This window comes from Rhinolophus hipposideros (assembly GCF_964194185.1).
Source record: "Rhinolophus hipposideros genome assembly, chromosome: 5".
Taxonomy (NCBI): Eukaryota; Metazoa; Chordata; class Mammalia; order Chiroptera; family Rhinolophidae; genus Rhinolophus; species Rhinolophus hipposideros.
The window spans coordinates 44544757-44570836 of record NC_138051.1 but is presented as its reverse complement, the minus strand read 5'-3'; the positions used below and the strand labels follow the sequence as shown (position 1 = coordinate 44570836).

At 40.1% G+C, this 26080-nt stretch overlaps 1 protein-coding gene across 2 annotated transcripts in view; it reads right to left on the bottom strand.

The window, feature by feature from the left end:
• Positions 1–26080, bottom strand: part of GALK2 (galactokinase 2) — a 125465-nt gene that overhangs the window by 5281 nt on the left and 94104 nt on the right. For both annotated transcript variants that reach the window (XM_081049962.1, XM_081049961.1), the window contains exon 9: positions 3806–4007. In XM_081049962.1, the coding sequence (XP_080906088.1) occupies positions 3806–4007 (202 nt within the window). The remainder of the gene's footprint in view (positions 1–3805; positions 4008–26080) is intronic.

Below are 26080 nucleotides of genomic sequence, written 5' to 3'. Positions count from 1 at the left end.
CCATAAAGCACTTACTAAGGTATAAGGCCCAGGACAGTGGAGGAGGGGGGAGAGCTCCAGTAATACCCAACTTTGCAGCAGACTACAAAGAGGGAAATCTCCAAGAGGGAAAGCAAGGAATTGTTTCTTGTATTTCAATTCAATTTTATTTATTTCAAAATCAATAAATATTATATTATACAAATGAATATTAAATGATTTCGGAAAATCTTAAGTTTCGGGACAGTTTATATCTATGTCTCTCAACCCAGCCCCGCATAATTCCAGGCATTCGGTAGGTTCTAATAAATGGCTGCTGGGTTGTCATATTTGTTTTAAAATATCAAAATATATACTCAAGCTTTTAAAAATTAAATCAATATTAGAAAACCTCAATGATATGAAACAAAGTATAATAATAAAGGAAAAAGATGATACTTGCCCAAATATAAAATATCTTTTAAATGAACAAAATGTGAATTTTAAGAAATGGCTAAATTTTAAAGTAGAATTTACTGAGAAATATAAAACAATTTTGAAACCAAGTCAATTATTATACATATATATGACTGCTTATATTTATATTTATATATATAGTATATATTATGTATAGAATTTTCTGACTAGAGTCTCAGAGAAACAGACCTTCCAGAACAATTTCTATTATTTTTACAGCCAGGTTAGAAACACTTCAGATTGCTCTAGATTCAAGAAATCAGACTTCACATGCTGTTCAAATAAGAAAGTATAAGAACATATGACTACGAGTCTATTTTAGAAATGTAAACTACTAAAGACCATTGAAGACCTGTGGATTTGGGTCCAGCATATGGCATATATATATATTGAGGGGCAGGGGTGGAGGGGCAGGGACAATACGTGGAAGACAGACGCCCAAAGAGAAGCGAGCCCCAAGAGCAGCTGACCTGGCTCTCTCCCTCTTCCTTGGCAGAGTGTGCAGATTAGCACTTAAGAGCATACTAATATGGGTGTGACTTTACTCTTCCCCCATTCTGACCTGGTCAGGAGAATGTGTGCAAGAGGCTGAGCAGCACAGCCCTGGAATAAAGTTGTGGAAAGACTTCTGAGGAAGACAGCAAATTTACTTTTGTAACCTTTGTGGGTCTATTAAAATTTGTCATTCATCTTCCTTAATAGCTTGGGCAATAATGCAGCAATGAGTCCTCTCTTATTTCAACAAGTGTCAAAATGGAAATAAAAGGCCTTAACTATTTTTTCTTAAGTATAACCAGGGAAACCAATAACAAATGAGCTGTCTCACATATAACTGACCTGGTTTCAAAACTGTTTCATGTTCCTCAATAAATCCTACTTTAATACTTAGCCATTTCTTAAAATTTACATTTTGTTCAGTAAAAAGAGGTATTTTAAGAGGCAAACTTCATCTTTTTCCTTCATTATTATACTTTGTTTCACATAATTGAGGTTTTCTAACATTAATTAAAAACAAATAAGCAGCCTAACTGCATAAGTGTAGTTTCCTTCTCCCTCGCTGGCCCTTTCTTTGGATTCTCAAATGATTTTCTCTTGAAGAACAGTAGAAGGCTCCCCTGAAAAAACAGCAAGCACTGTTGATCTCGGCTATCCTTTCTGCCCCCTTCTTTCTACTTGAACCATAAAGTAATTTCCTGTCCATTGTCCTATAGTCACCTTTCACTATATATATACATACATATACATATGTGTATATGTATATATAGTCTCCCTCAGATCACATTAAGATTTTAGCTCCTACATGGTGCTCTGAGTATTCTGAGTGCTCTGAGTTCAACCACACAGATATTTAGGCATAGGAGTCCCTCCTTCTTTTGAAGCAAATAGTTTCCAAGCAGGCCTTCCAGAAAACTAAAGGATTCTAACGTGCCACAAGTGGACTGGGGACAGTGATGTAAAGATTGTCTTTGGTGGGTGCTCCTTGTTAAACCCATTTCAGCTTCCCTCCTCCACTGATTCATTATGTTAACTTGTTCAAATCACTTCCCCTCTTAGTGCCTTCTCAGATCTCTACTCCCCCGGCTCTCATATCTGAGGATCATTCTCATCCCAAAATGTGAGGTCTGATTTTCCAAAACGTGGGTTTTATAGAAACCAGGACGTTTTCGCAGGCCCAAAACCCAGGAATCATCTTGACTCCTCTCTTTCCCCCACACAGCAATTGTCTTAAATCTTCTCTTCAGGGCGTATCTGGCCTTCAATCATTTAGCACCTCTGAGGTCACTTTCTCTACTGGGAGCCAGCATCCTTCCAGTGGCCTAGAGGCCCATGTGGTATGGGTCCCCACTACCTCTCTTACTTCACCTACTACTCTTCTTCCTTTACTGCCCTCCAACCACACTGGTCTTCTTGTCTCTCACATGGGACAGCCATGTACCCACCTCAGAACCTATCGATGTGCCGTTTTCATTTCTTTACTTCCTTCAGGTCCCTGCTCAAATATCATCTCCTCAGAGAGGCCTCCTTCTGCTCCTCCATTTAGGATTACCCACTCAACCCTGGTACTCTCTATCCCTTCTTTTTTTTTTTTTCCATAGCACTTATCACTACCACTCAGTTTATTTTTAATTGTCATTTCCCTCTTTCTCCATGAGAATGTAAGACTCCATAAGAGCTTTACCTGGCTGAACATCCCAGGAAGAGAAAGTTCATTCAAGAATTCCAGGAAGCTGGCAAATATCCTTCTACTGCTTTTCAGGTGGGATTCAAACTACCCTGCTACCTTCTAGGCAAACATACTTCTGCCCAATTTCTGCACAAATCATTCCACTTCCTCTTATGTCCGGAACTGAACAATATTTGTCCCTTTAATTGACTGGGCCCTGGGTATTTTCTGAAAAGACAATTTATAATGAAACAAGCTCTGTAAGGCTTTTTGGCAATTAGTGAGCAAGCACTGACGACAGCAGTTACTGTCATCAATGCTGTGTTCAAGTCTCTTGACAAATTGGGTTACACATGCCATTTGTGATCACTGGGGCTACTTGGTTTAAACTTTTCAGGCTGGGAGTGTGGCAATGAACGAGGCAAGCCATAGGCGCCAAGTGGTAAGTGTTTTCATTACTAATTACACACAGTTCTGCATTATCTTCTCACAGTGGAAACAACATCTAGCCATTTGAGAATTCTCCCAATTTCCCTTTCAGTTCTCCCAAGGTCAATGAGATCCCTTCTGGGTAAAAGAACCATTCTACTCCATTACCTCCATTCTCTAGCAATTATAAGGAAGTTGTTTTCAGGCTTTGTGAAAATTTCCCTCTTTATATTTCTGTCTTAACCAACCATTTATAAACTAGGCTTTCTTCCATCCTTATTTCCCTAAATTGCCTAACTTAAACCTGGGAGGCAGGAAACGACGGTTCTCTGAGTAATTCCTTCTGCAACCCACCCCCCACCCCCCACACTCCTATTAGGCCCTTGGTTTGCTTAAAACTACTATACTTAGATGCTGGTAGAGCTGCAGTGTGGTGGACAGCATCCTGAGAAAGTAACAATAGGGTCCATGTCTGAGGAAAGCTCCCTGAAATGCCTATTCATCCAAAGATGAAAAAGTCTTCGGAGGTAGAGAAGAACGGACTCCAAACCTGGAACTCATAAAGCCATGGAATCAGGTCTCCACTCGTTCAACCATACAGATATTTAGGGAAGAACAGGTTCAGCTCTATATCATAAGATAACCCCTCACAGAGGAGTGGGGAAGGATCTCCCTTCACTTAGAAGATTATAAAAATGTTGCATTCTTTCTCATTGATTTAAACAATTGCTTGGGCAGCATCCCCTAACCCCCGCCATGCTGCTATCTCAGCCTCACCGACAGATGTCCACCAGCTGGTCCAGCTCAGGGCAGCTACACTCATACATATCCCGGCAGCTCACATGGCTCTGGGTCATTAACTCCCCCAGCAGCTGGACCATGTTGTCAGGTGCTTCTTCACAGATCTTCTTAAACTGGAGCACGCGTGCAGCCTCACTGTACACATGCTTTGCCCGCTGGTACAGTTTGAAGATGGGCACTTAGGAAGGAAGGGGATGGGAACCAGGTTAGAAATAGTTACTGGACAACCCAGTGCACAAAAACATACGGTTATGGAGGACTTCCACTTCTGTCTTCATTAGCAATATCTTAGACTTTAAACAGATCTCTCTTTCACTGAAACAATCCTCTATAGTCTAAATTTGTCTCTTTTTAAGTCAATTTTATTTTCTTGATACTAAATACAATCTTGCAAGCATATTTTCTTCATTTCATTCAATACATCCAAACATGTGCACACAGTGCATGCAAACTTATTCATCCCATAGGAACGGACAGGTGACATGTATTGTGTACTCCCTACGTTTCAGGCACTTTAAAGGAACTATCTCATGGAATTCTCATCACAGAACAGGGATGGGGACAGCATGATCCCTGTTTGTTTTAATTTTATTTGATTTTTTAAATTAAAGTTTATTGGGGTGGCAATTGTTAGTAAAGTTACACAGATTTCAGGTGTACAATTCTGTAATATATCATCTATATCTCACACTGTATGTTCACCACCCAGGGTCAGTTCTCCTTCCATCACCATATATTAGACCCCGTTTACCCTAGTTTACAACCCTCCCCACCTTATCCTCTGGTAACCACTAAACTATTGTCTATGTCTATGAGTTTTTGTTTCTTCATTTTTTTGTCTCAAGATCCATCCATGTTGTCGCAAATGGTACTATTTCATCTTTTCTATGGCCAATATATAGTATTCCTTTGTATATATACATATATATATGTATATATACATATATATATGTATATATACCACAACTTCTTTATCCATTCATCTATCGAAGGACACTTTTGTTGTTTCCATGTCTTGTCCACCGTAAACAAAGCTGCAATGAACATTGGAGCACATATGTCTTTATGGATAAATGTTTTCAGATTTGTTTGGTAGATACCCAGGAGAGGGATTGTTGGGTTGTATGGTAATTCTATTCTTAATTTTTTGAGGAACCTCCACACAGTATGATCCCTGTTTAACAGATAAGAGAATGAGGCTCAGCAGAGTGAAGTGACATGCCTAAAGTCACACATCCAGAAAGTGGCAGAAGCAGAATAGATCAGGATTTCTGACAGCAGAGCCACAGTCTTTTCACTGTCACTTACCAGAAAGGACTACTGAAAATGCTTATGCTGGCAATTCTATTTATAAAAATGTATCCTAAAGATAATCACAATTATTTATATATGTATATATATGAGGTCGGACAATTACATTCGTGAACTCATCCTGGAAGTGCTGAGTATCACCTCATTGCTAAATATCGCTATGGTCACCTTTGAAGTACTCCCCTGGGGAAGCTATGCACTGATGCCAGCACCTAGTCCATCCTTCAAAGCAATTTTGGAACTCTTTTTCTGGAATGGCCATCAGAACTGTCGTCATATTACCCTTGATGTCCTAAATGTCATCAAAATGTCTTCCTTTCAACATTTCCTTTATCTTCGGGTAAAGAAAGAAGCCATTGGGGGCCAGATCAGGTGAGTAGGGAGGGTGTTCCAATACAGTTATTTGTCTACTGGCTAAAAACTCCCTCACAGACAGTGCTGTGTGAGATGGTGCATGGTCGTGATGCAAGAGCCATGAATTGTTGGCGAAAAGTTCAAGTTGTTCTCAACTTTTTCATGCTGCCTTTCAGCACTTCCAAATAGTAAACTTGGTTAATTGTTTGTCCAGTTGGCACAAAGTCATAATGAATAATACCTCTGATATCAAAAATGGTTAGCAACATTGTTGCAACAAGTTCACAAACTTAAGTGTCAGACCGCATATGTGTATATATATACATATATGTATATACATAGAGAGATATAGATATAGGTATATTTATATACACATAATACAGCATTATTTATCATAGTAGAAAATAAGAAACAATCAAAATGTCTAATAAGAGGAATCATTTTTTAAATTATGCTACATACATAATTTTTAAAAATTACTGCTACTAAAACTCATATTCTAAGACACTATACTACATGGGAAATTGTTCATTATTAAGTGAAAAGGAAAGGTACAAAACTGTATGTACAATTGATACTAATTTTGCATTCACATATATGCATATTTATACAATTTTAATTTTTAAAAATTATATGAAAGCACCAAAACATTAAGAGTCATTACCTCTGTGGTACATTAGGGGTGATTTTATTTTCTCCTTGACACATTTTTGCACTTCCACATTATCCACAACAACTCTAACTTCAGTTACAGAAACATGTCTTATTGCAATGGCTGTGTCTATGTTATACATTCCCTTTAAAAGCAACTGAGACCTTCTTACCATTTTCGCCATGCTGAACAGTGAGTTGGTTTGGTAGATATAAAACAATTTTGGAAAATATATGAAGCTACCTGGCCCACTGGAAAGAACCAGGGCTGAGAATCAAAAGGTCTCTCATTTCTTCTCAGTTCTTTGACAACTAGCTGTGCCCAAGTTGCTACCCTAATGGGCTCTATTTCTTCATCTCTAAAATTAGGTTGAGAATTACTTCTCAGGATCTTTCTAGCTATCACATTTGATGATTCTATAAAGAACTTTCTCCAAGCCTTCCCCCCATATTTTATATTTTGTAAACAGGACTGTGACTGTTAACTTCTGTTCGTGTCCCCAGTTCTACTCTCTGCCCTTCCCCACCCAGCTGTCTTCCTCACGAGGCTGACCTATATGGATTACACCAACAGGTTCCCTTGCCATCTAGATTGGAGAAAAGGAGAAGATGAGCAAGAGATGGAAGGGAAAAGAATAAGGTCAGCTCTGCCTCCAGCTTCCTCTCCCTTAGACTATTACTAGTTTTACAGAAGTGCTTTTACATTCCACTTATGAACCAAGAGATTCCATTAAAGTCTCAGGTCATATTGTTAGTTTCCTCCATAGCACAGTCTTTTTAAGTCATAGAGGTGGACAAAAAGGCAGCCAAGGCTAGAGGAAGTGAGTATACATTCTTAGGATTTGTGTAATTGTTTCGTAATGCTAAGTGTGGGGCTAACTTTCCTATAAATTAATAATTAAAAGTTTTCTTTCAAAGGTTCTCAGTTGAGTCATATTAGTTATATTAAACTTACAATTAACTGCTTGCATCAGTGAAATGAAGCTAATTCATGTGAATTTTCCTGTTCTCTTTCACAGAGGACTGAAATTCTGTCATCAGATTGAATCAGTTCTTTTACAATGTCTTGTAATCATCCCTCCTTTCTACTTCCATTGTCATTACCCAAATTTACACTTTTATTCCCTTTCCCACCTAAACTATTTTTCAGTGGTCTCCCAATTGATATTCCTATCCTAATCTCTCCTCCCTGAACCTATCTTGAGGTCAACACTGACAGATTGAGCTCCTAATGCACCGCCTTACTCATGTTCCTACCCCAAACATTAACTGCTTCCCCAGTGTTTACCACAATCCAAATTCCTGCACTCAACATGCTTAGTCCCAGTGGGAACTCTTCCCTTCAGCAAAATTGGCCTATTCGTATTTATCCGAACACTCCTCGCTTCTAGGTATACTCATTAGTCCACACAGAAATAGTTTCTTGCCCTTTCTCTCCCTGTCAAATTTTACCTCTTTCTAAAAGTTCAGTTTAAATTTTATATGCTCCATGAAGCCACGATGGCCCTAGCTGGAAACAATCTCTTGACTCAGAATTTGTACCACACTTGCAGTCTATGGCATTCATTTGGGCGCTTATCATATACTTTCCATAGTAATGGTTCCTCTTATCTCCACAAAGTTTGCCAACTGCTAAAGACAGAAACCCAGTCTTCTATTTCCATGCATTCCACCACTACAACATTTTACCCCATAGCACCTTCAACAATGCCTTACACGACAGGAACTCTAATGGGTGTCTACTGTTGATGATGATATGGTTAGGACTTGATTTTTAACCCCAGTTCAAAATCAAGATGCCTCCATATAGACATTTTTATTAAAAAAAAAAAAAAATGAGGTGTCAGTACTCATAATGTTGACACTGAGGAAAAGGGGCACAAAGATTCCCTTTGGTATTGAATCTGCAAATACTGACAAGTATAGAGTAAAACTAAGAAAAAAGGAAATTTACAAGTTAAATGTAGATGGGAAAATAAAAAACATGTTTTGTTCCACAGTACCCAAATCATGTGAACTAGCTCATACAGTGTTTCCCTGAAAATAAGACCTAGCTGGACAATCAGCTCTAATGCATCTTTTGGAGTAAAAAATTAATATAAGACCCAGTAGATATGATATGATATGATATGATATGATATGATATGATATGATATGATATGATGACCCAGTCTTATATTATAGTAAAATAAGACCGAGTCTTATATTTTTGCTCCAAAAGACACATTACAGCTGATTGTCCAGGTAGGTCTTATTTTCAGTGAAACACGGTACTGCAGTGTGAACTTGTTATTTCTATAAATATGTTTCAATGGAGGCTGGAAATCCAAGATGGCAAAGTAGATAAACATTGTGCCTGCGTCCTTCAGTGAACACATTAAAATTACAGCTAAATTACAGAAAAATCAACCTGGAGAACCATCTGAAGCCTGGCTGAACAGAAGCTTTTTAACAAAGAATATAAAGAAGAAGCCAAGTCAAGACTGGTAGGAGGGGCAGAGATGCTAAAGGGGCCCCACACCTGCATGTGGCAGAGGAGAATCAAAGGGATACCTCGGCCATGGAGGTCCCCCCAGAGGACTGAGGGACCCCAGCTCCCACCAGTTTCCCCAGCCAGAGTACTAGTGCTGAGAAGAGGAGTCCCCACAACATCTGGCTGTGAAAAACAGTGGGGATTCTAAACTGGTGGGACAGAAGGCTGCGGGAAACCCAGACATCCTCTTAAACAACCTGCACACAGGATCTCTCCCTTGCAGGCTCCAGCAGAGGGATGGTGACTTGGGGTTTGTTGGAGACATATGGGGGGCAGACTGAGGCGTATGGCTTCAGTGCAAGGACTGGAGGGCTGTCAGCATTTTTGCTGTATGGGGTCCTTCTCTTGTGCAGCCCACAGATTGAAGCGATTTTTTTGTGTTGAGCCAGCCCCCAATCTGCATCTGATCTGATGAGCTGCACTGCTCCACCCTGCTGACTCACTGAGACCCCGCCCCACCCAACTCCCTTCATACTGGAGGCACTTTCTTCGGGAGCAGCCAGTCCCTCCCGAATCGCACTCTTTCTTGGAAAATTATCAGAGTCCATTGGCCCCAGCCAAGCAGCAACTGGCCTCAGTGTGCTCTGTGACTTTTGCTGAGTGGCACCAGGCTCAACACTGGCATCAAATTAGAGATTCCATTAACCTGGTAACCACAACTCTTCCCACTCTAGAGACTCCCTGAGACCCTGCCTCACCCAACTTGTGTACCGCATGAGCTTTATCAGTGGCTGAACCTTAAGGGAGCCAGCAGGTGGCAGCAGGCCTCCAGGTGTCCTGGCTTTTTGCAGAGCTACCCCAGGCCCAGTACTGGTGGCAGCCATCCTCGGTTCACAATGTGGCTCTCCCACATGACTCCAACTTTAGCACAGGCAGCAAACAACCATGGATCACTTTGTATCTCCTACCAGGTTGTCCCCAGCTGGCCACAGGCACTGGGTGACCTGGCCTGCACCAGAGCTCTCCCTAAGAGGCCCCAGAACAAAATACTTGGAAGTTGGCTTCAGACCACAGCAGAGCACCACCCAATTAGCCCCGTATAGGGCAGTCTCAACAGCCACCAGAGCCCACTGGGGAGAATCCCACTCACTTGGATAAGCCCTCTGCAAAGCAGCCCACAAACTATGGACATGGCCAAATCACACAGCCAATCAGCCTGAGGGCCAATGCCACTCACTGATGTTCCAATAGCAATCAAAGCTCAACTTTAACAAGAGGGCACAAACAACCCATACAAGGCACACTCCTGGAGCCCCTGGCACACTTGACCAAGGAGACTGTACCAGGGCCCCACTGGACACCTACTACATAAGGCCACCTGGCCACGACTGGGAGACATAGCAGATCTATCTCATACACAGAAACAAACACAGGGAGGAAGACAAAATGAGGAAACAAAGAAATACGTCCCAAATGAAAAAACAGAAAAAAACTCAAAAAAGAAAAAGAACTAAATAAAATGGGAGCAAGCAACCTAACAGAGACAGAATTCAAAACAATGGTTATAAGAATGCTCAAGGAACTCAGCAAGAACTTCAACAAAGAGATAGCAAGCATAAAAAAGGACATAGAAACCATAAAAAAGAAACACTCAGAAGTGAAGAATACAATAACTGAAATAAAGAATGCACTAGAGGGAATCACCAGCAGACAAGATGAAGTGGAGGATTGAATCAGTGAAATGAAGGGCAAGGTAGCAGAAAACACCCAATCGGAACAACAAAAAGAAAAAAAGAATCCAAAAAAATGAGGATAGTTTAAGAGACCTCTGGAACAATATCAAGCATAGCAACATTCGCATCGCAGGGGTTCCAGAAGGAGAAGAGCAAAAGCAAGGGATTGAAAACCTATTTGAAGAAATAATGACTGAAAACATGGTGAAGGAAATAGACATACAACCTGGTGAAGGAAATAGACATACAATCCCAGAAAGCACAGTGAGTACCGAACAAGATGAACCCAAACAGGCCCACACCTAGACACATTATAATAAAATGGCAAAGGTTAAAGATAAAGAGAGAATCCTAGAAGCAGCAAGAGAAAGACAACTAGTAACTTAAAAGGGGCCCCATTAAAATTGTCAGCTGATTTCTCAACAGAAACTTTGTAGGCCAGAAGGGATTGGCACAAAATATTCAATGTGATGGAAAGCAAGGACCTATAGCCAGAGTACTATATCCAGCAGGCTATCATTTAAAATTGAAGGACAAAGAGCATCCCAGACAAGAAAAAGTTCAAGGAGTTCATCACTACCAAACCAGTATTACAAAAAAAGGTTAGAGGAATTTATTTAAGATGGAAAAAAAAAAGATCAAAATTATGAATAACAAAATGGCAATTTATCCAAAGAAACCCAAAATACAAGGTCAAGGGGACATTTGCATCCATATGTTCACTGCAGTATTGTTTACAATAGTCAAGATGTGGAGGCAGCCTGGGTGTCTGTCAATGGATGAATGGATAAAGAGGAGTTGGTACACATATACAATGGAATATTAATTGGGCATGGAAGGGAATGGGTTCTTGCTATCTGCAGCAGTGTGGATGGACCTGGAGGGTGTTGTGCTGAATTCAGTGTCGGACAGAGAAAGACAGACGCAATGTGATTTCACTTGTATGTGGAATCTAAAGAACAAATTAACAAACAAACAGAAACACAATCATACTCGTGGATACAAAGAACATTTTGATGGTCACCAGACTGGAGTGGGGTTGAGGGGGTGAAAAAGGGGAAGGGATTAAGAAGTACAAATTGGTTGTTACAAAGTAGTCATGAGGATGTAGGGTATAGCATAAAGACTACAGTCAATAATATTTTAATGACTATGCATAGTGCCACATGGGTACTAGTCAGGGGGATCACTGTATAAGTTATACAAACGTCTAACCACTATGCCGTACAACTGAAATTAATATAAAATAATATATTTTTATGTGTTTCAGGTGTACAAAACAGTATACTAGTTAGACATTTACACCTCTCACAAAGTGATAACCCCCCTCAGTCTAATATCCTTCTGTCATCATATATACCGTAGCTGTTACAATTCCAGACTACATTCCCTATGCTGTACTTTACATCCTGTGATAATATAAAATAATATTGAATGCCAACTGTAATTGAAAAATTTTAAAACGGGGGAAAAAGATGAAGGGGAATAAGAGGTCCAAATTTCCAGGTATAAAACAAGTAAGTCATAGGGATATAATGTACAGCACGGGAAATAGAGTCAATAATATTGTGATAGTGGGATACGGTGTCAGATGGTGGCTGGACTTCAAATGGTGATCACTTCTTGAGGTATATAAATGCTGAATAATTATGGTGTACCCTTAAAACTAATATATGTTAACTATATTCTTAATAAAAATCTTAAAAAAAATAAGTTCAATAGAAATAGGACTATTTAAGGTCTGGATATCAAAATATCCCAACATAAAAAAGTCTTATCTGTACTCAATAATGGCATATACTGTCAGCAAAAACACACTAAAGAAAGAGCACAGGTAGATTTATCAATAACAACAACTCAAAATCTCTGAACAGAGAAGGAAAAAGATGAGCCATTGATTGACATGTACGTGCCTGAGAGAGACAGTGTCAGTAATTTTATATATGTTAATATAACCCAGGTTGTAAAATATACAATTTGAAAGGAAGGAAAATAATTTTGGTAACTGTACTTTAAGATTATTCTTTTTTAAAATTGAGGTTGAAGCAAAATGTTTAAAACATCAGTTTTAGGATTCCATATGTTTCAGTTTTACTTTTGAACGACTTCACCTCCCATAATCATAAGCCAAGTTACAAAATCAGAGCATAGGAGTGGAGTGGGGGGGGGGTAAAGGGAAGAAAATTGGTTCATTTTTATTGTAATGTCCCTTTATGAAGAAATCATCAAATTTCTAGGTCCACTGCTATTTACGACTGCAGCACAAAACGCACAATAAAGCAATATCCACTACAATCATAAATTAGTGCTATTTAGCTGACAAAGCACTGTACTATGCCCTGATTTGCAAAGGTTTGGGTTTTTTTAACTTTGAATTATAAAAATTTTGAAATATACAGGACAGTGGAGAAAATACTACAGTAAACTCCATGAGCCCATCACCTAGATTGAACAATTATTAACATTTTGCCATATTGGCTTCAATTGATACTTTGCTGAAGGATCTTCAATTATAGATGTAACATTTCCATTCTACATACATGAACGTGCATCTCTATAAAATAAGGATATTTTCTTATATAACCTTCACATCCTAATCACACCTAATGATATTACGAATGATTCCTTAATGTCACCCAATATTCAGTCTGTATTTAAATTTTACATTGTTGTCATTTAAATGCCAGTTGATTTACACCAGGATGCAAACAAAGTCCACGTTATATTGTGTTATTACATCTAACAAGCCTCTTTTAACCAAGAATTTAAAGTGATTTTTTTTGCCACCCTGGATTCTCAGTGTCATATACATAATATAAGCACCTTTTAGGGCCATATCCTGCAATACAGCTCAATATAATCCACTAGGGAGAATAGGCTTTGGTTTTCCATTAGAATTACATAGTCCTTTAAGATTACATATTTTCCTTTATGATTAAATATTCTAAAGTAGAAACTGTCCAGGGAGATTTTTTTATAGTAAACCTGAGGACTGATGTTTTGATTTGTGATAAGAAACATACAGAATGCACCGAGCAGACAGATCATCAGAACCTCACAAACCTGGCACTTCCGTGTCTGTTGTGTATTGCAGTGTTTCACAGCAAGACATCCGAACAAAAATGTCTAATGAGGACTCTTGCTGGGTGTTCCGAAGGTGCGTGAGAGATCGCCATGGCTCACACCCCCTGAACGGTAGTAACTCAGACAAGGAAAGGGCAGAAAGGGCATCTGTTTTTAATTGTGATAAAAAAAAAAATCTTGCCAAAGGCTACAACAGCTTTGGAGACCACCCTTTGGGAGGGAAAGCAGTTCTCTGTTGGCTGGCCCTCACAAACGCTCTCTGGATCCAGGGTTCTGGCTTGTTATGTGCTGGCAACTCATCAGGTCTCTGTTATGCAGATACCAAAAAATCCAAGAAAATCTGAAGCTCTCCATAACAGCTTTCTTCCCTGTCCAGTTAACTTTAAAAGCATATGCTCCGTCTGTCTATAAACTCATATAACCCTTGAGAGCAGTTACTATATTAAAGGGTGAAGTTATTTCTTACTATCTTCATTGCATCCGTGATTTCTTCCAAGACAAATTCAAATTAAGACGAAAACACCAGGTACCATTTTCCTAAAATACTACCAGTGTCCTATCCTATCCATGGGAAATCTGAGGCTTCAAAGCAGGATATGTCACACAGACTTTAGAACACTGGCTTTCTCCAATGTAATCTTAGATAATTACTGATTCGAATCCTGAAGGCATGAAACAGATTCTGAGACCTAAGTGATCATGGCGGCCATATCCATTTAAACTGTAAAAGTTGTTGAACAAATTCACTGTCTAATGATTCTATTTGCTAGTTCGGAACTTTCCTTCCCTCTGACCCCCTCGCTGCGCCTCCAGTCCACCCCACGGGCGCCTGAGGCCTGTTACAGTAGCTGTTTTGTGGGCCTAGATGTTCTTCCCCCATCTTGACCCTGCTGGCCTTTGCTTGACATCCAAGTCTCAGGTGTCACAGCTTCAAGGAGACCTTCCCTTAACTCCAGTCTAGAGTAACTCCCTCACATGCACATTCTCTCCATCCTATGTTATTCTCCCAACACACCACCATCCCATTTTCTTGTGTGTTCATTTGTTCATTGGTTTGTGGCTATCTCTCACCACAAAGGTCAGCTTTGGGAGATCAAGGGCCTTGTCTAATGTCTTCACTATTGTATCTTCAGCAGCTAAAAAAGGGTCTAGCTCACAGTAGGGACTCAGTAAATGTTTATTGAATGAGTGATTCAGTTCCTTGACTTTGTAACAAAACTGCACCGAAACTTGGCTAAATAAACAATTGTGGAACACATGCAATATGACTTGCTATTTTGGCAATTTATGCTTACCTTCACCAAAAAATTGGGAATAGTATGCGAAAAGAAGGTTTGGAGACAATTAGTAAACTCCAGTGTCTAAAGTGTACCTAATACTCCCTATCAGATGACAGAATTGTTTACACTGTATTTTGCTTCACAGATGTGGGAGAAAAGAGATTTCTAAAACAAACAAAATGTGTTTCAAATAAAAGAGAGGGAACATAAAATACATAATTATAACCAGTTACTATAAAATATTTTTTTTCTTTTAGACAATCTCTGTAACAAAAAGATACTCATTTCTACATTAAAAAACAATGGCTACATAGCTTATGATCAGAACCCATCACTAATCAATGAATCTAAACAAGGGCACAAACAATTGCTTATTTTGTTATATCTTCGGTGGGAAAGAATGAGAAAGAGCCTGTGAAAGAAGAAACACACTAGTTCCATTTTCCTCTAAAAGCTCTGAGAGAAGCAGGTCAACAGTAAATGGAGGATATGCCTATTCAAAGTCTTAAAGAGCTCCACTCATTGAATTTTAAATTCTGCACTCAAGAGCTGGTAGCCTCCACATGATTACTTCGTCTTCTATAGAATTATGCCAGAGCATTAAGACAGATCTAGCAATAGCCAACCAATAGTTCTTACTGAACATGAGCTGTGTCCCACACCATGCTCCAAAAGGCAGGAAAGACATGTGAAATAGAAGCCCCTGCTTTGAGGAACTTACAACTCAGTTAAATAGATAAGACAAACTATGAGACCACTGCACAGTGAGTGACCCACTGCAGCCGACATCCGAGTGCCAGAAATGCTGAAGGTTCACTGCCCTGAAGACAGGATGTAGTGGGAGAAGCACGGCAGTGAAAGTGTCACAGGAGACAGGCCTGAGACACACAGCTTCCTTGCTGCAAAGACAGGCTCGCCGAAGGCCCCGGCTGGAACAGGCAGAGAGTGTTTAATTTCAGGAAGTAATAGTGTAACAAAATACAACAAGTGTTGGCCAGGATGTGGAGAAACTGGAACCCTTGCACACTGTTGGTGGAAATGCAAAATGATGCAGCCACCATGGAAAACAGTATGGAAGTTCCTCAAAAAAATAAAAATAGAACCACCATATGATACAGCAATCTCATTTCTGAGTACAGTACATCCAAAAAACTGAAATCAGGATCTCAAAGAGATATCTGCACTCCCATGTTCATTGTAGCCCTATTCACAAGATATGGAAACAACCTAAATGTCCATCAACAAATGCGTACAGAAAATGTAGTGCCCAACCAATGATACCCCATATCTTCACCTGAAAGAAAAGAGGCCATCTCCTTACCTATTACTCATAAATTTAGCACTTCATTTAATTGTCTTATCCATTTAGGTAGCATTATGTGTATGAGTGGAGATTTCAAAAAGGCATCTCGAATCCTAATCTGCAACTTACTAGTTGTTTGGTCTTAAGCAAGTTTTTTGAACTTTTAAAGCTTCAGTTTCTTCAACCAAGATTGAAAAAAAAAATTTTTTTTAAGAAAATGCGGTATATACATACAATGAAATATTATTCAGTCTTAAAAAGGAAGGAAATTCTGCAATATGCAACAACATAGATGGACCTTGAGGACATCGTGCTAAGTGAAAGAAGCCAGACACAGAAAAACAAGTACTCACGACTCCATTTATATCAGACAGTGAAAACAGTCAAATTCATAAACTCAAAGGCTGGAATGGTGGTTTCCAGGGGTTGTAGAAGAATAAATGGGGAGTTATTAATCACCAAGCATAAAGTTTTAGTCAAATAAGATGGATAAGCTCTAGAGATCTGCTGTACAGCATTGTACGTTAGTCAACAATCATATAATGTACACTTAACAGTAGTTAAAAGGACAGATCTCATATTAAGTGTTCTTACCAAAAAAAAATTAAATAAGCTTTTGAAATTTTAAAAATAAATAAAGAAGTAATCGTCTACTGGAGAGAGATCGCTAAATAAGAATGATAAAGGTCAACAGGTGCTAAGGCACCTACGTCCTCACAGCAGAAGTGGAGGCACAGAGAGAAGAGGGTTAGCCTGAAATCAGAGCCTGAGACACAGGCTTGAGAGCAGGTAGCAGGAATCCAGGACACAAGAGCAAAAGAAGGAAAGTGAGACAGGATAGGCAGCATAGTTTCCTTCAGTGACTTTGCAGCATGCCCCAAGAAAATAAAGAAGACACTCACACCAGCGGCCAGCTTGACATCGACTGCTGGCAATGCTGAATGAGGTGGGCCAAGGGGATGGGGCCCAGTGATCATGACCTTCACAGAGGAGGTGAAATCAGTTGAGTCTGAAAAGATCAGTAGGTGTCCAGCAAACCAATTTAAAGGTTGTAAGGAGCAAAGAAAAGGATTAGAAACAAGGCAGAAGGAACATCATGAGCGAGCAAAGACATGAGATTAAAAACCATGAGTGGCTTTGAGAAAATCCATAGTACTTTGATGTGACTGGAGCCAAGAAATGAAGATGAAGAATAGAAATCTTTACCTGTTACTCTTGCCCCTAGCATTAAGTGATTGCTACCAGCAATGTTACATGTGATTCCTTCCAATCCCTTTTCAATTTATGCATCCACTCCTTGGAGTTTATGAAATACAAAATGGTTAATTTTCTGGAACTTTTCCATAGATTATTATAATGTTCCTGGAGACTGCCAATAGTTTCTGGAATTTCCTTCAGGACCATCTGTCACACAAAGGGAGGGCATGCCACAGGAACTTGGGGCTCTCCTGCACTTTTGGGGGACACCCCAAAGTTGTGGCCACAGCTGGGGTTCCCAGGACTTCCTCCAGCTGCATCATCTCAGGCCCCCAGCCTGCTGGGTGGAATGGCTGGCGCCACCGGGCAGCTTGGGCTTCAGCGCCCATTGCACGCGTTTCTTCTGGGCCAGGCTGGCGCGGAAGAAGACATCCTATCTCTTAGCGCTGTGGTGGGGCTCAGAGTCGGAGCCGGAGTAGGCCACCGGGACTCGGCTGGGGCAGCCTCCTCTGGGCTGTCTGTGTTTACTTTTTATAGTTTAACTGGCTAAACGGGAACAAAGTCTGCTTAATAAAGTGTTGTCTTTTGAAAGACAACATGCATAATTAAAGGAATATGTGACTTCTCTTTTTGAAAAACATAGCCTTTTCCTTTTCTTTTCCTGTGTTTTTCTCACCTTCCTGTTGTCTGACATGCTTCTAACAGGGATACTTATATCCTATCCCTAGTCATTGTATATATTTTAATTTTAATAACCATTTTAATTAACCATTTTAATTTAATTTAATTTCACATTAACCATTTTAATGTGAAATAAAGCAAGTTATCATTTCTTAACTTTTTTTTCCATAAATACAAAACTAGAATCTTGTAAACAAATTGTCTTGAACACAGAGTAGCTACTTCTGGAAACTTGGCTACTTTGGGGCTGTAATATGTTATACTACCACCTTAAAATTAAAGAAAAAGAGACAACACTATGTGATACTAGAGGAAGGCCACAGTTAGATCCAACCGAACTATTTGTCACTTTATATTCTTTAGGATTTTTTAACCATCTTCCTTTTTTGGATGATGCATTTTGTAGCTGCTGTCACTTGTGCAATTGGAAAGGGAAAAGGAAATGAATAACACACTTTGAAAAAGTACAGAGGGAACGCAGGAAACACAGTGAAAGAGAAAATCAAAGTGGTAGGCAGAGGCCAGTTCATGAGGACTTTACAATACGGTGTTTAAATTGTATTTTGCAGATAAATGGTTCTCAACCTTTTCAGGGTTATAGAACCTTTTGAGAATCAAATAAAAGCTATGGACCCTCTCCTTCCCTTCACCCATCTGAAAGCACAAATACCCAAAATTGGACATATAGTACAACATATGCACAGATTCCAAAGCTATCCTTACATCCAGGTTAAGAATTCTAGCTAAGAATAAGAAACCATCATAGCAATTATACCAGTCAGGATTCTTGTTTGTAAACAACAGAAATCTACACATACTAACTTAATCAAAAAGGAATTTATTTTAAAGATATGAGGGAGCTCACAAAGTCTATAAAGATGACATATTCCTAATTTCCATTAGAATGCAAGCAAACCAGTATGAAAAGAGTCAAAAGCCAAGGGAAACAGGCAGAGGGGAGGAACACTGCCCAAGTCTCTCCACAAGTCTGGATATGACACTGGACTCTAAATACTTTGTCCATGGACCCTATGCCTATTAGACTCAAAGCCCCAAACACAAGAATGTGCCAGGACACCACCCTCGCTCACCCCCAGGTGACAAGTGACCTGTGAGAGGCAATTCTCACCCCTCAGCTTCCCAAAGGAGGCAGGATCCCCTACCCCTCATCAACATGCACACAGCCAGAGATTTCCCTAGAAGCGGGCCCTGGACATCAGGTGTCTAAAACTATGGCATCTGCCCCCAGCAGCAAAGAAATACCACGCCTTTCACTGATGATTACACATTAGTCTGTGTACGCCCTTCTTAAAGGGTGGTTCCCCAAGTCCATCCTCAGAGTCAGTCTGAGGACTGCAAAACACGGCTGGACCTTCGTCTCCCTCATTCTCAATGGTGAGTTTCTTCAAGCAGCTTCATATGTCCCAACCGCATAAAGGTCATGTGGAAATGGAAGAATGCACAGCATGCTTTTCAGCTAACAAGCTAAAAAAGTGGTAAATATTTTGGAAATCAGACTTAGACAGAGACTTCACTTCCGGATAATTAATCAGAACAAAATAAATAAATATGCCAGTCTAAGAGAATCGGAAATCTTTATCATGTAAGTGTATAATTAATCTTCTGAGACTCTCATACCCCCAAATACTTTCCCACTGTTTGGGTGAGGGGCGAAAGGCGGTTGTGGTTTTAGCGGTCTTTTGCACGCCAGTAGCCAATTTCCCTCCAAACAGAAAGCTCTACTGGGCTAAACCAAGAGTTGGTTTCCAAGAACAGCAATACAGAGGTAGATGGGGGAGACCACTTCAGAATCCACTCTGAGTCCTTGGTTTTCCTATACAGCAAAGTCATAAGAAGTCCCTGCTCTGAGGCATAGAATCTTTGGAGTATTTAAGCAGTAAAATGGAAAAACACTATACAATCCTCATTGAAGTGGGGCTGTGGTTTCAAATTTATTTTTCTAGTAACGATATTTTTCATAAATCTGAAGTTTCTGAAATGGTCAAACCCACAAAAAATAAACTGCTGTTTTCAGCCACATTAATATCCCATTCCCATGCTGCAAAGACTAAATTAAATTAGCATTTTACATTTACAAGGGAAAAAAATCTTTACCTGCTTTTAAAAGCAAAACCACTGATGAAAAAAAAAATGTAAATATACATATATATATATATATATATATATATATATATATATATATGTACTTTCAACACAAACCACATTAGTCCATGGAAAACTACATTCCAACAGGCACTTGCGAATATTTTCAAATCCACAGCATAGTGCCATCTTGTACATGTTGAGTAATGGCAACTCACATGGTTATTGCTTCTCTTTCTTGGATTTCCAGGAGCAGCAAGAGCCGGCATTGTCTGTGTTGTAATAAATTCTAGTCCTCTGACCTTGAAACCTTTGCCTCACTCTGCTGTAGTTACCCTCAACTGCACTTTACACCCTGGCAACATACTAAGCTCCTGTTAACTCCAGGGCCATTCAAATGACAAGATGGAGCCCATAGCTCCCTTTCTTTTCATTCTGTACTCCTCCTTTCTAGTTCACATTCTTATTACTCATGTCTAACAATTGTTCTGCCTTTTAACTGGTCTCCTTCTCACTTCTAACCAACATGTATACAGCTGCCATAATAAACTTTCCAAATTACCACTTCGATGCGGCATTCCCAAATATTGATTGCATCAAACACTAGTATATTTTTCCATTGTCCAGTAAATGAAGGCCCAGACGTCCCAATCAATCAAGACATACCAAGTCTTCTGCAAGTGCTTAATCTCTTCCTTCTTTTTATGGTGTGTTTGTGCCACCCCCTTGCTTGCAGATACCCTACTCCATCACTGGCTGTGCAAGAGCGAAGGCCCAGCAGTGGTATCTTACCCAGACTGGTTCTGCCATCTCTGAATGTCTCTCAAGTTCAGCCCTGATGCCACCTCTCCCATGAAGGTCTCTGAGAACATTCCAGTTGGTATTCGGTTGGTGCAAGAGTAATTGCAGTTTTTGCAATTATTTTTAACCTCTTAAACCGCAATTACTTTTGCATCAACCTAATACTATGTGTTCCCTCCTAATTATAGTTACCACACACTGCTCTAGGAGGGCAAAAACTGTGCCATCTTCATCTTCATAGCCCCCAGAGGACCTAACAGAGTGTCCTGAATATAGCAGGTTCTCAGTAAATGTCATCTTAGCATACCCATCCCATCAGCAAAGGAAGAATCTGAAGCTGTCTCCTAGACGAGCTACATTTTTCTATTTCCCTCTTTCTCAAGGAAACTACTTTCCCACCAACTTCCCAGAACTTCCCCCAAACTTTGTTCTTAGAAAAAGCAAAAGGAACAGACAATCTTAAGTCACCTGAAAAGGAGCCTAGGGCGTTGGGAAGGAGTCCTGGTCAATGCAGAAATGAATGAAGGACTATAGCAAACCATGGTGACACCAGCCTGAGCTGGCCTGGCCTGGTATTTTAACATAAAAGGGAATGAATGAATTCTGGCTTGGCTCTCTCCTATTCGTTCAATTATAGGAGGATGGGGGTGGAGGAATGTAAGGAACCAAAAAAGATGAAGGAGAGGCAAAAACACCCTCAGTGCTTATCTGAGAAATACGTAGTATATGTCTATCAGAACATATTAGTAATTATTTTATGGTCGTGTTCCACAATATGACAAATAAATGCAGGCAAGGAGTCTGCGGGCCTTACTGATCACTAATGCCGTCCTTAGCACAGTGTTTGAACTGATGCCCTCAATCGTGTGTTTATTGAACAAAAGAATAAAAATTTACTTTTATTTACCTATACTACTCATTTATTCATCAAGATGATCAAAAAGTAATAGTTTACCAAATTACAATAGTTTAAGCAAGTGAGAAGCTATGTCATCTGCCATGCAAAAAGACCCAACTAGATTATACAGGCTGTTGCCCAGAGTTGGCTTTTGAAAGGTAAGCACTGGAGCAGACCAAGGTGAGCTGGGCACTGAACAAAGGAAGACGGGAGTGAAAGAGCTCTGACTCATGTGCTAAACATGAACCTCCTCTTAATTTCCTCACAGCAAGTATTGAAGACAATACACCTACACTACACCTAGACTTCCCAAAATGTGGTGTAGTATTAGTGAAGGTAAAAATAATTTTCCTAAACATCTAATGAGATACCCCTACTCTCAACGTGCTTACAATAGAACTGGTGATGTCCTGAAAAGATAAACGAGGATACTGCTGATTCACAGAAGCCCATGATTACAAACGTGGTTATGCAGCTCTCCAGGGACCAGGGGTGCGGAAGTAAATGCACACAGATGTGAGTTTGTTCACGGTTTCTCTGTGTTTGCGTGTACACCCAAGGAGTGTGTACACATCAAACGCTCCCCCTTTACCAGATTCGTTTTCTCTTTCTCTTTGTCCATATGACTCTTTCCGTTTTGATTTTCATCTCTCTGTCCCCTTTCCCCTATAAGATTAAATACAGAAATGAAGCATATATGTTGCTATTTCTTGTTTTAACCAAATAGAGTTTTATATTCCTTGTTCTTGGAACATTTTATAGTTTCCCATTAAAAGACTAAATTATATTGCTTTCCTCTGTCGGTGGTCTCTGGTCTTTTTTGCTGTTGCATCAGTGGCCCTTGACAGAAAAAAGGCTGCCCAACATTAGAAGTCCTAATGGACTGAGGGTGTTCATTCTTGTGGTCTCTCCCAACCCCACTCTCTTCTAAAGACAATATGAGGAATCATCTTCCTCAAACTTTAAAAAAAAAAAAAACTGCAGTATCTTTGCCCTGAATGTAGAACAGTGCCCTGTCATGTTTTCATCTGAAAACCTACAGCATGAGTGACAATCAATTGAGATCTCATGTGGTTAAAACTGTGAATACCTATAGAGATGCACTGGATCCCAATTTTTGTTGTAGTTACTAATGATATTTGGCAATAACCTGATAAAAGTCACTAGATCAAGGGATGGTTACTCACAACTGCTGACTCATGTGGAAACAAATTGGAAACAAACTCATGTTGGTAGTAACAGGTAAACAGTTTCTGATTTAGAAGTTCTTATTAGGAAACTTTGTTTTACCTGAAGCTAAATATTTTGAAAAAGAACAAAGGCATTGGACATAAATGATTAGTATCAAACTGAAAGAGATGTTTTCCTGGACCATGCCCTATAATTCTAGAATGATAGTCTTCTGAAGAGAGACTGTGTGGACTCCACAAGCCAGGGAAGAAAATGACAAGCCTCCAGAACTAAGAAGGTCTTCACCAAAGTGCAAGTAAAATGCCAGTATGAGAAAAATATGCAATATTTAAGTGACAATGACTTGGTATTTGGTCAAGAACAATATTCATTGTCCCAGATGTCTGGAAAGAAATGGCAGCTTCATATTTTTGCATATGGAAAGTAAATTGGTTCTCACTAGTATCACCAAGATTTCATGGCATGAGACTCACAGGCACCAAGCACAGGGAAATGTGGCTGTCACTAGGGTTATTTCCAAATGTTCCAGTTCTCCTTTCACATATTAAGAACAAATGCTCTTCCCCACCACTTTGAAGTTCATCACATCCACAGGACTTGCTTGAGCCAATGAAAGGAGACTAGGAATGATGGTGTCACTCGGGCAGATACAAGAGCCAGTGAGCAATTAGCAACATTCCCCTCCTCCAGCCACATTACAGACAAATGACGGATCCCGCAGAGCCTAGGTCCCTGAGTGTCTCAGATGGACAGACCCATTTGCTCACTTGTGTTGGATATGCACAGTGGGCACGAAATAAACTTTTGCTGGGTCAAGCCACTGAGACTTTGGAACTGTTTGTTACTGAAGCACAATCAACTTGAACACACTAATATAGGAGATAATCACTTTGACCAAAATCAACAGATTTAACTATAAGAAAAGCAGCTTTTGTACACAAAGATATTTACTTATATATAAACCTAAAAATGTGAAAACAAAAGCCAAAGTAGCACCAAAAAAAACAGAGGAGGAGGAGGAGGAGAAGGAGGAGGAGAAGAAGATGACGACGATGACAGGAATGGCCATATTGTGGTCTCTTAGGTAGATGAAGATTATGGAAGGTGTTTCCTAATCCACACCAGCAGCAGGGCAACAGGGCACACACGAGACATCAACTGTCCTCCTCTCTGCAGAAGTTTCATTTTACTCAAAGCAGAGTGTCTAAGTTCATGGCTGACTCTTTGATAATTTCACATCTCAGAAGGTAGAGATCCATCCATGATAAACTCAAGCAAAGGGAATACTACCGTGTTTCCCCGAAAATAAGACCTAACCAGAAAATAAGCCCTAGCATGATTTTTCAGGATGACATCCCCTGAACATAAGCCCTAATGCGTCTTTTGGAGCAAAAATTAATATAAGACCCGGTCTTATTTTCAGGGAAACAGGGTAAGTAATGTCAAGTCATGTATCTTAGATGTAACAAAAATATAAAAGTTTAGAAACTGTTCCCTTCCCTTCCCTTTCCTTCCCTTCCCTTCCCTTCCCTTTCCTTCCCTTCCCTTCCCTTCCCTTCCTTTCTCTTCCTTTCCCTTCCCTTCGTCTTCCCTTGAGGCAGCCATGAACGGCAGAGCCAGCAAGGCCAGAGTCAAAGAGGCAGTTGGGGCAGAGGAGGTGGCCAGTCACTACAGGGTCAGGGCCAAGGAGGTGAGCAAGGCTGAGGCCAAGGCAGTGGTCAGGGCAGAGCAGCCCACGGGGACCCCCATGCCAAGGCCAAGCAGGCAGCTGGAGTGGAGAAGGCAGCTGGCGAGATCAGGGTACATATAGGGGAAATAAGCAAATACAAATACGTATATTAGGAATGATGGGGGGCGTATATTTTTCATGCTTCCAAGCTCTATGCAGGGGCACCAGGTATCACTGCAGCTCATGTACACTGTCACTTATCTGCTGGCTCACTTTGCTGCATGGAGCAGCCGCTAGCTCCACAGCACCTCCAGGTTTCACTGTCCCTTTCTGCAGCTTCTCTTGGGCCAGGTCCACGTCCAGCTTCTCCCGCAGAACACCAGTATCGTCAAAGCTGGAGGCCTGGATGGAGGTGATAAGAGTCTGACTCCGGTTCCAGTTCACCCTCGTGAGCTCCAGCCTGTGCTTGCTCCCCCTCTCCCCCACCCCCACCCCCGCTGCATATGTGTCATCCCTTCCTGACTGTCTTTCCTGTTGACTTCAGGCTCCAGCACCACATGCAAAGATATGGGCTTGTGTGGACTGTCTAAACAGCTTACACAATTGCAGGGGTCAAATTTATATAGTAAATCCCTTTCTCTGACAGAACCCTGACTAATACAGCCCCTTATCACATAGTGGTTAAAACTGTGGAGGGAGGGCTCTGCCGTCAGACCGCATGGGTTTGAATCACAAATCTGCTGCTTTTAGCCGTGTGACCTTGGGTAAGTTGCTTAATTGTTCTGAGTCTCAATTTCCTCATCTGTAAAAGAGCAAAATATTGGAAGCTACCTTAAGGGATGCTCCTGGCAGCAAAACCATCTAAAGTCAATCTTTATCCTTTATGTTCCGCTAAATTAAATCTGTAAAACCTGTGCTATATTTCACTTATATAGATTCTGAATGTTTTAAGGAAAAGTCCATGTGCGATTTCAAAGACCACTGTCAAAAACTTTGAGATGCAAGGTAGAATGTTCCGTTGGCTGGAAAACCTTGGTATCATTCTTTGTTTGCAGAATAAGAACAGAATACTCAGCATATTAATTAACAGTTATGTCAATAAACACAAACCTAATCAGTATTGTAACGGCCAAATGCATTTGCCTTTCTCTTTTAAACAGAATTTCAAACAATCATATAAAACAACACCTAACAAGAAAGTCTTCGTTCCCTAGGAGTTGCCTAACTTTGGGAGTTTCACTGCTATATTTTAAAAGTGTGAATAAATTAGGGTTGGGAGAGGGAGGGGTGAATGCATCACTATTTGAATGTCAGAATATGTTTATGACACAATATATAGCCTTGAAAAGGACTATTTCATGCAGGTACTCTCAACATAAGGACCATATTAATAAACAAGTATGGCAAATGTTTTAAAAAGTACTTAGAACAGTGCTTAAAAAGCACTTAGAACAGTGGTTGGCACCTAATGATCAATGTTACTTGCTGGTGTCATTATTAGTAGTAATGCACATGAACAATT